The sequence below is a fragment of the Plasmodium gonderi genome (assembly GCF_002157705.1).
Source record: "Plasmodium gonderi DNA, contig: Chr14, whole genome shotgun sequence".
In the NCBI taxonomy this organism is placed as follows: domain Eukaryota; phylum Apicomplexa; class Aconoidasida; order Haemosporida; family Plasmodiidae; genus Plasmodium; species Plasmodium gonderi.
In genome coordinates, this window is record NW_021628939.1 from 3,028,738 (window position 1) to 3,040,311 (window position 11,574).

General features: G+C 27.6%; 1 protein-coding gene across 1 annotated transcript; it reads left to right on the top strand.

Moving 5' to 3' along the window:
- Window positions 1-2,908: 2,908 nt before the first annotated feature.
- PGO_146470 (hypothetical protein, conserved) lies at window positions 2,909-5,714 on the top strand (the record flags this gene model as incomplete). The annotated part of the gene is made up of 3 exons (XM_028690637.1): window positions 2,909-5,005; window positions 5,434-5,549; window positions 5,669-5,714. The coding sequence occupies 3 exons, from the start codon at window positions 2,909-2,911 to the stop codon at window positions 5,712-5,714; spliced, it is 2,259 nt and encodes a 752-aa protein (XP_028546438.1).
- Between the last annotated feature and the right edge of the window lie 5,860 nt (window positions 5,715-11,574).

An 11,574-nucleotide genomic window follows, 5' to 3' on the forward strand; every position in this document is an offset into this window, starting at 1 on the left:
TATATATATGTAGAACACCACTTAGGATGAGCTGAATTTAAGAAAACTAAGCAAGGGCAATGCTAAAACCAGAGTGACGAATGCTTGCCATAAGTTAGTACTATGTATATAAGCACTTCACTCATAAGCATACAAAAATGGACGTTTTTATGAACTTCCCTGCAGTAGTCATACAAAATTTACATCAACAAGATATCAATCAGCATATCTGTATTTTACTCCAATTGTAACAAACCTCTAAGGAGGGAAGGAGAGGAATGAAACTGTAAATTTGAGTTATACCAATTTTACTGATCAAAGATATATTGGAAATGCATTTTATTAGTTGAAAAAATAAAAAGGAGTCTCTCCTTTAATTTTTAGCGCGATCAGTATCCTTGTCGTGATACTTTTTTTTGCTCAATCGGCCAATCGATCAATCGATCAATTGATCAATTTCGTTCAATTTTTTTTTTTTTTTTTTTTCAAGTGTAGGACAACAGTGTGATATATTTTATGTGCATAGAGAATACGTTACAAGGCTGAACTGGTAAATTAAGATCACAATATTCTTCTACACCTTTTTAACAAAATGTTCCTTTGTAAAAATAAAAATTTATTTAGAATGTGTCCCACTAAACTAATATGGCTTTTTTGTCATCCTCTCGTAGGAATAGTATGCCGATAGGATACATAATTTATATCTCATCCTTAACCCATATATTCCCATAGAAATTATGGCCATGAATTTCCTACATGTTGAACTATGCAAATGATACAAATTTCATGGATTCGAATGAATCAGTTCTGAATAATTCTGTTCTCTTGCACAAGGGGTAAGCTGTATGTATGCGTATGTGTGTTTGTTGTGTGTTCTAGGTTCAAGGAAAATAGAAATGTGGGAAATAGTACAAAACTGGGTATATGCATATTCACCATTGGAATTATGTACAGTTATAATAGTTTTATCGTCTTGTTATTATTTATTTTGTTTAAATGTATATATGTGGGGTTTCTTCTGTATACCCAATTTGGATAAAACTGTTCTTAAGGACGAATTTATCAGTAAACTCTCGTTACGCTTACGTTCTGAAAATGTATATATAATGGAGATGGAGGAAAAATGAATAGACAAGTTGGTGAATAAATAAGCCAGGGAACTAGGCAGGAAAAGTGCGGCGAAACCAAAAACATGTAGAAGACGATTCCAATGATAGTCCCAATTTATCGCTATATTTTATTAAAATGCTAAATTTGTATTTGGATGTATATATATAGGGGAATGCACACACATATGAACAGTACTAATTGTTTTATTTTATTTTATTTATTTTTAAAGCGTATAATGGGTTTATTTTTACATAATCCAAATGAATCAAAAATTAAGGAATCGTAGTGGATAATGTCCAACTTGTATGTCATTAAAAGTAAAGCTCTCCTGTTGGACGTGTGGAAGCGAAAGAGAGATATTTCGGGTAGTGTGACTACAATAGAAATGAAATACAATCCATAAGTATAACTGTGTAGGTGAGTATATACATATATATGTCCAGTTGTTCATATATTTTTTTTCAGATATACCATATTGGGTTACATACTGGGTCCCCTTGCATATTTGTCTCATTTCGCCCTTTGTGTCCATTTGAGACATGCAAAAATGATTACCTTCCAAACTTTTAGTGTTCCTCAAATGGTAGAACTAGTAAATCAAAAAAATTATATTTTTTTTTTTTTTAGTGATCAAATGAATGGGTAAGAAAAGAAAATATATCATTGAGGACTTTTAACCCCCTCCTTTCTTGAGCGATTCAATTTGGTGAGAAAAAAAATAATTAAAAAAATAAAAGAAATAAAAATAAAATAATTCTATTTAGTACTGAAAAGCTTGCACATAAAACGAGGTCTTCACAAGGTGTTGATTGTGGTAGTCCTTTGAAAGAGTGAGATTGGTACTTATAAGTGCCGTGTGCATATATATATATATATATATATATATATATATATATATATATGTGTATATTTATATGCACATGGGTGTTTGAATGGTTATTTTCCAGTATAAGTTATCCCCTGAATGGGTGATAATGCTGAAACTTTACTTCATCATTTGCTACTTCATCTTTTTGTGCAGTACTGTGTGCTCAAGTCGAAATGCATGCATAGCAGCACATTTAGGGTGGGAGAACCCCACAAATTAGGGTTCTTTGCGTTTTGCAAAATTGAAAGTAGAAGAAAATTTTGTGTGTACAATGTTTGTGCCATAATGCAAGTGGCTTTGTCATTTGTCAGTCTCTCCTTGCTGAATCTTTAAAAAGCATTCACAGAAGGTGTATGCACATACTTACATATGCATGTTTTCATACATATATATATATATATACATGTTTAGCGGTGGCTTATGTAGGTAGTCAAACATATCTTATATAGTAGTTCATTTAAATCTAACAAATTTTTAGTTAAAAAGGATAAATTGGGTAAAAATGGTGGATTATGTGTTATGTTCACAATTTACTTCTCTACTTTGATTAAATGTCATAACTCCTTTTTGTGTTCATGTAAAGTTGGTGGTGTTAAGCGGCCATCCTTCCTATAGGGATTAGCCGCATGAGTAAATTTTGGAAGAACTGTTTTAGTGATTAGGCTGGGTGGGTAGGCAATTGGGAGAATTTCATTTTTTTTCCACACGTTTTTTTTTGGGCAGCTTTTTTTTCCGCACTTGTTTTTTCCTCACTTTTTTTTTTTCTCAACTTTTCCTTCACACACTGCTGCCTCATTACGAAGCAATCGTTGCTGTTGCTGCACTGGGAAATGCAAAACGTGGTTTAAACAGGAAATCAGCACGCAGAGAAAAAAAAAAAAAAAAAAAAAAAAAAACTTCAATCAGACGATGCATAACAAAATGCTGAAGCACGATTGTGAAAAGCAAAATATGAATTCGAGAATTTACTGTATCATATCTTATGCCTTATCGTTTATCGTGTGTGCATTTGTAATTTTCTGGCTAAACAAGTATGAAAGGCAAGGAGTGCCACTACAGAATTTAAGCAGAATATCTTCTATAGTTCAAGATATTTATGATAAAAATGGAAAAACGAGAAACAAATGGGAAAATGAAAAATGGACAAATAAAAATGTGTCCCACTTGAGCATAAATATATATATTCTATCTACACAGGATAAAAGAAATACTGATTCATTTGGGATAAAATTAAAAGAATTTATTGAAAAAGAAATTGAATTGGAATATAATGAAAGGCCAGTTGCACACAGTCTATCCGATGTAAAGGACTTATTTTTTGTTAATCCACATTTCATTAGTAATGACGAAAAAATAAAAAATGATGAAAATTGGATGTACAAATATATATGTCTGAGCGGACCTGAACAAATGGATATGTATGAAGTGTTAATCAATAAATATTTTATTTGTTTAAATGAAAACATAGAAAAGACGCAAAATGTAAATCTTTCATTCAGCCTAAACACAAGCAACATCATCCAAGTGAATTATAACAATGTGGAGGATAATTCAAATAAATATTATGAACTGTTCATAAAAGAAACTTGGACAATAATAAAAAACACATTTTTGTTGAGGTCAAAAAACAGATCCCTTTCATTTACCCCAGAACTTGATTTGAATTTTTACTTAGCTAGCAGTTTATACAATGAGGAAAATTACAAAGTAGGGAAATCTTACCCAAAGGATCAAATACCCAAGGAAGACTCTTCTACTAATGGAAAAAATAATGAAATAGTCGAAAATTTTCATAAGTCATCCAATGAGCTCGATGACAGTTCTTCTATCAATGCGGATGGGGAAGATACCTCGACAAGTACTTCCAGAAGTGAAGAAATTACAAGAAGTGAAGAAAAAAAAACGAACCTTGTATTCATTGCCACATGGGATTTTTACAACGATGTATATTACCCTTACTTGAGAAATTTCATTGAGAGATTACTAAACATATATCAAATAAATGTGTACACACAAATTATTGCAAACATTGATTTATTCAAAATATCTGAAAAGGCACAAGTTTATTTGAAAGGTGAAGAAGCACAGAAAGCAGGCAACAAAAGAATAATAATTTTGGACAAGATTAACAAATTTACAAACATATTTGATGATGTTACGTTTGATAATATTTTGAAAAAACCAACTTATCAAATCCCAAAAAGTATTAACTTTATAGCTATATTTCCAAATAAGGAGGAAATTTTTTTTCATAATCCAGCCAATGAAAAATTTGAAACGACTGTCTCGTTTGTCGAATGGGGAATTGTACATATAAATAATTTATTTCACAAATTAAATAATATGAAAGGAAAGAAAAAAAAAAAAAAATACATAGATATATCAGATCAATCTCCTTTTATTAGTGGAATTTTTATTTCCCACTTGAGAGGATTTTTAGGATTGTGCACTAATTTATCTGATTATATCTTTACCATTTTTAATTCAGATAAGTATGAAGTAAAATATATTAAAAGTGAATCTACAGATAATAAAAATATCATTTCGTATTTCATTACTTCAAGAAATAAATTAAACTTTTCTTTTTTTTATAATACCCCTTTGAAAAAAGGAATTTCTGATTTCGAAATCTTAGCACTTATGAGAGAAGCATACATATATTACATCGTAGAAGCTTTAAAGAATTTAAACAAACTAGTGTCCATATCTAACATAAGTATATATTTTAAAGTACCAACTCATACACTTCCAATTTATAATAGAGTACTCGATAATCTTAATTGTAGCTTGGATTTTATGAGAGGAGAAGAGAGCTGTAAAAAAGCTGGACACATAAATAAACTAGTTCTGGAAACCTTACACCCCTATGTTAAATTGAACCATACCAATGATCCTGCTAATCATTATAGCGCTGCTGGTGAAGATTATAATGACAATATTCTCAATAATGAGCAATGGAATCGATATATAAATTCTGCACGATCGCAGGAAATGTATTTCAAGGCAGCACTTATCTTGGCACAGTCTGCTTACCAGGATTCTTTACAAGTGGGAAAAATAGAAATAAAAAAAAAAAAAAAAAAAAAAAAAAACATTCCGCTAAATTGAGCGTTAAACTTTGCACGAAACTGGGTTTTAAACATTCCGCTAAATTGGGCATTAAACTTTGCACTAAACTGGGTTTTAAACATTCCGCTAAACTGGTTTTCAAACTTTATATTAAGCCCTTTCTTCTTCCTTTTTCGCGCATATGGAATTGCTACTTGAGTTGCGAATAGTGAACATGGAACAGATAAAAATGTGTACTCATTCTTGCTCCCCTAAATAGTGTTGAAAAAAGAAAAATTTATACTTTTCTTTTCTTCTTTTTTTTTTTTTTTTTTTTTTTTTTGAACTACGAGGAGTTATGAGTAACAACTGCATGTAATCATGTAGAACATATTCTTTGATATATTTGTCTTTTTATTTTTTTGTAGCTCCTGATGGATGACACGTTTTCCATTTACGACATCCTTTCGAAGGACTTTCTATTGGCCTCTGTTCTGCCCATTCTCATTCCTTATGCAATTCCTGTCACGTTTTCACTGTTCAGGTAAGAGAGCGGTGCTTACACATGTACACATATGTGCGTGTTTGAGAATATATCTCGTTGCACATATTTTTACATTCAAAATATGCTTACTCATTATGAGCACATTTTACTTCTGTCAGGGAATTTTTCAAGATCATTAAAAAGCAAAAGCAGAAGGTAGATTAGAAGTGATATTCCTTTTTTTCGTAGTTTTCAGCAGTTTGATAAGAGATTTATAAATAGGTTAAAATTTTTTCATACTGTTCTGCAGTTGGAGAGAAAAGGGTTCATTGCTATTGCATTCGTGACCCCACATTATGCGTATGTAAGACGTGTGCACCCCACGCATTCTCCACTTTGCTTTCGGTTCCCCATTCCTATTCCCTTTGAAAGTTCCATTTGGGTATAATTAATTAATACTGTTTTGAATTAGATCGTTTTATATTTTTTTATTTCTTTCCTTTTTTTTTTTTTTTTTTTTTTTTTTCCCTTTCGTTTTCCTTTTCATTTTCGAATTAAAAAATGTTCATTCCATAATAACCGTCATGGAAATACACACATGTCGTATTTCTACAATAACTGTAAATGTGTTAGTTATTTTTACTTATGTTATATCGTTCTGTCTACCCACTTTTATTTAAGACATAATGATATGTTGGTATATTTTACCCCTAGTGTACATGTCTCTTTGTGAAACGAATTAGATTTATAACTATTAGGTACAAAACAAACAGCCAAAATAGCTTTTTAGGAAAAAAAAAAAAAAAAAAATACATACATTATATATGTACATATATATATATATATATATATATATTCCACATTAAAATAGTTACCAGGACGAATGGCTAAAAATGTTACAAAATTCGCATAACTTGTATATATACGTGTGTGTGTTATCTTGTGTGTACATATATCACCATACAATTAATTTGGTAGTGTAGAAGTCATATAAATTTACATAATAGTATATACATGAAAGTTAACATATATTAGTGAACAAATAAATGTGCGAGGGAAAAAGCAACTTGGAAATATGACCATTCAGAAAAATTTAGAAAAAATCGTTAGGGGGGGGAGCAATATTTTTTTTTTTTTTTTTATTTTATTTTTTTTTATTTTATTTTTTTTTATTTTATTTATATTTATTATTTTATTTTATTTATATTTATTATTTTATTTTATTTTTTTTTTTTTATTTTTTTTATATTTATTATTTTATTTTTTTTTTTTACAGATGTACATGATGGTGAAAGCTAGTATATTAAGCAAAAATATTTGTTATTTTTGTTCCTTGTAGGATGCTGGGAAAATGGGGAAAGAATGGAATGTTGTTGGTTTACATGAGAAAAACATTAATAGCAATCCTTTAAATGAAAAATATATATGTACATGTTTATATATGTGTCTTTAAATAGTTTCAGTTTGCAAAAACCTACACAACTTTTTTTTTATGAGTATTCTGGAATGTCCCGTTCCGCAAGAACAGTAATAAGTGCTCTGAAAAATGGCAAAGTGGATATATAATTGAAAGACATTTCCTCTTGGTATTCACTGTGCTGCAGTTTGATTTAGGTAAACACATACGCAAGTATACACACGTAATATTCCTATATTTGGATGAACACTATGACATAAAAATATTCACGCCACACATAATTTAGTGATACAAAGAAAAATATAAAAAGTTTATATTTTTATGCCTCTTTTGGTGTACTTAATTTTATGTTTAGTAAGTCAAAGAGAAAAGAAAAAAAGAAATGGAAAAAAAAAAAAAAGTTAAAAAATGAGAAAAACAGAACAGAATAAAACAAAACATTAAAACCTCCCCCATCCTATTGCTTCTCGAAATTGAAAGCGGGATAATATGAACTGCTTTAATTTAGGCCTATGTTGTACTTAAAAAAAAAAAAAAAAAAATTCCACATATCAAGTGATACAACTCGTTCACTTTTTAAATATCACTTTTAGCTTACCTATATGTATGTATATATATATATATCTATATATGTGGTTCATCTGACCACCTGGTACTTGTTTTACACCGCTTGTGGATGTACATATTGGTCTCACGAATTCTGGAATATGTGCTGAAGACTTTTGCGGGGTTATGTGAAGCATTTGAAGTGGTACAAATGTGGAAACATAAAAGTGTAAAGGCATAAACGAATATGCACATAAAATCATATAGGTATAAAAGAGTGCGCGTGCAAAAAGATAAAAATACAAAAAGTGCAAATCATAGAATAAGCAATACATGCTTATTAAGCATAATAAGCTTAATAGAAATAAAGGAAAAAAAAAGAAATGTGCAACTACTGTTGTAACCACAAACGTTGAGAAAAAAAACCATTATAGGGTTTGTTCGAACATAATATAACATAAAAAAAGGTTATTTTTTAAAAAGGGGAATATAATTAGTAAATCATTTTATTTTGTTTAGATTTGTATTACATGTTATGCATAAGAATGTTTCTTACATAATCTGCAATTTTAAAGTATATTGTCGTTTTATTAAATTATTTTTCTTCCCCTTTTGCATGTCGCTAAACCGTGTAAATGTGCAATTCAGTTTCTTGAAATACTGTAACGAGCGAGCAGACATGTGTGCTATAGGTTGAAGAACTTTTTTTTTTATTTATTTTATTTTTTTTTTTTTTTTGCATGCCTCCCGGTATGAAATTATGTGTATATATGTTTTAATTCCTTTAGGAGGTAAGAGTAAGACGTAAGTTATTGGTGGTCTCATTGTTTTGTTATTTGTTATTTGTTATTTGTTATTTGTTTTTCTATTTTTTCGTTTTTTTAACTTTTTTTCTTTTATTTTTATTGGAATTTCTTTCACCCTTCTTAAACACCATTTGTGAGATCATTTACGTGTAAAGTTTATTCATGTGGATGTGGTTTATAACAATGCACGCCTGAGTCTGTTTCCTTTCAAAATGTGTTTTGCGTTATTTTATTTTATTTTTCACCTGTTAAAATGTCGATATTTCCTTGCGCAAAAAAAGCATTCTAGCTTTGTTTATTTTGTTTATATTGCCATTTTACGTATGCTTTCCTTTATTTTTAAGTGGCTTTGTTTTAACGAACAATATTTGAAGGTGTTGCAATTACATAAACATTTTCTGACCACCAGAATGTGTTATTTATTTTATTTTATTTTTTTTTTTTTTGGAGATTAAATTAAAAAAAAAAAAAAAAAAATGCAACTATGTTATTATAGAAAGATGCTAACTTTAACAATTTAAAATATATATTTTTTATTTTATAACTTTGTCGTAATGTGTACATGTATATACCGTCATAACATTTTTCAAATTTTAAATAAAATATGACACATTTTTTAAAAGTGAAAAAAAAAAAAAAAAAGGATGATGATAATGAGGATGAAAGTATTATGATCGAACTTAAATACCTCTGTTTTTTCCCGATTACACATATTTTGTACAATTATAAAAATTTCCCCTTTTTCGAATGATCTGGTTGGGTGAGTATTAACTATACTTATGTACGTGTTTTTATGTGTGAGTATATGTGTACGTATATGTGTTTATGTATATTACACATATTATACATACCTATATAAATGTTCACACACGCCAAAAAAGAGAAGAGATATATGTGAAGCATTATATCCATATTTATAAGTACACATGTGTACAGCATGAATTAAAAAAGAAAGGTACTCAAAAAAAAAAAAAAAAAAAAAAAAAAATGCATCAAGTGGCGAATAGATTAAAGATATGATGAGGGCATAAAAAAAAAATTAGTATATACGCTTAAAAAAAAAAAATAAAATAATAAAATAAAAAGGAAAAAAAGGTGTAAAAAAATTTACATACATATGCATATATAAACATATATATATATATATATATATATATATATATATATATACGAACATGCCACATATATACATTCATGCATGCATACGTACATACATGCCACATAGCATACCCCATGCTTAACTATTTTCATATCAAAGAAGAAATTTGTTCTTAAAATCTCTTCATTCATTTTTCAGCAAATTTTTTAATTTTAGCAGAACATTTTTTTCTTTCATCTCTTTTTGTGTTTGTTTAATTTGTAAAAATTTGTTTAATTTTTTTCATATGCATATCTTCGTATGTAATGACATATATGAGTATACACATTTCAAAGATTTAACTCTTTTTTTTTTTTTTTTTTTTTCATATGCTTATTACCATATTTCTCAATTTTTTACATGCCCCCACTGCTCACACACCCTCACACATATTTTTGTGTTGCGTTTTTTTCCCCATTTCACGCCATATATTTTTGTTCTCATCATTTCGGTATTTTATTTTTTCTTTGCAAAATTGTACTTTATTATCATTTGATTAAATAGTGATTTGGCCACTTTATTATTTTTTTAACTCTTTTCATTTTTTCTTAATTTGTTAAAACGTATTTATTTATTATATTTTAACTTTGCTTTTTTTTCCATTTTTCCTTGTTCAAATTTTAATTTTTTTTTTTTTTTCCATTTTCCCGTTGTTCATAATATTTTTATATCACTATACCATTATTTTAACTTTTTTTTTTTTTTTTTTTTTTTTTTTTTTTTTTTTTTTTTCATTTTTTTTTTTTTTTTTTTTTTTTTTTTTTTTTTTTTTTTTTTTTTTTTTTTTTTTTTTTTTTTTTTTTTTTTTTTTTTTTTTTTTTTTTTTTTTTTTTTTTTTTTTTTTTTTTTTTTTTTTTTTTTTTTTTTTTTTTTTTTTTTTTTTTTTTTTTTTTTTTTTTTTTTTTTTTTTTTTTTTTTTTTTTTTTATACTTGTGTAGTAATATGTATAATACATACAATTTTTTAAAAATTCGAGAGAAACAAAAAAAAAGTACAATACTTGTTTATGTGAGCATATTTGTAATTATGTACATATATACGTACATATATACATGTATATAAATATGCAAACCAGCATGTATATAAGTAAATGCATATTATATTATATATATATATATATATATATTTATACATATTTATGATACATTTTATACATATTTATGCATACATTTTATACATATTTATGCATACATTTATGCATATTTATGCATATATTTATACATACAGCTATACATACAATCATACATGCAGCAATACTTACAGCTATGTATACATTTATGCATATATTTATATGCTAGTCATTTTAATGTGAAAAGCCGTACACTGAAAATATATACGACAAGTATATGCAAATGTACGAATAAATACATGATTGCATGTGTATTGTATAGTTACATATGAATACAAAATGTTAACACTCGAACACTTACCTAAATGAGTACATTCCATATATGCGTATGTATATTAGTACTGTAAGATCGCATTACTTTATGAACAATTTTTTATCTCAAGTCAATAAATTTTGTTCAGGTGGTTATGCAACAATTTTTTTTTTTTTTTTAAAATAAAATTGTTAATATAATGTTTGAATAATATTAAATACAAATAGTAGTTCTAAAGTCGATTTTGCACAACACCTTTTTTTTTTTTTTTCACATTTCCAATTTGTTACATGTACATATGCACTACTGAGTGGCATATGAAAACATATGAACATACGTTATGAACATATATGTGAATATACACATATGTCATTGAGTGCTTTTTTTTTTTTTTCCATGTCACGGATATTTTTATGTTTTTTTTTTTTTTAAAAAGATATATACCAAGAAGAGTAAATAAGCATATTATGCACACAAATAAGTATACACCTTTTTAAAAGAAAAAAAAAAAAAAAAAAAAAAACGTGTAAAAAAAAATATTCTCCCTATAAAAAAAAAAAAAAAAAAAAAGAAACGGAAACAAAACACCTTTGAAAAGTATGTTCCTAGTGTGTTATACATTCACTAATCTAATGATGTATACATGATGTATGTTAATGAAAGTGTGTGAATTTTCGAATTGCATGTTTATGTTATATGCTTACGTAGGCAAAAACATATATATGTAAATATGTGTGTTGTACATATATCATATGCATACACATAAGACAACACATGTTTATGGACTCATTCACGT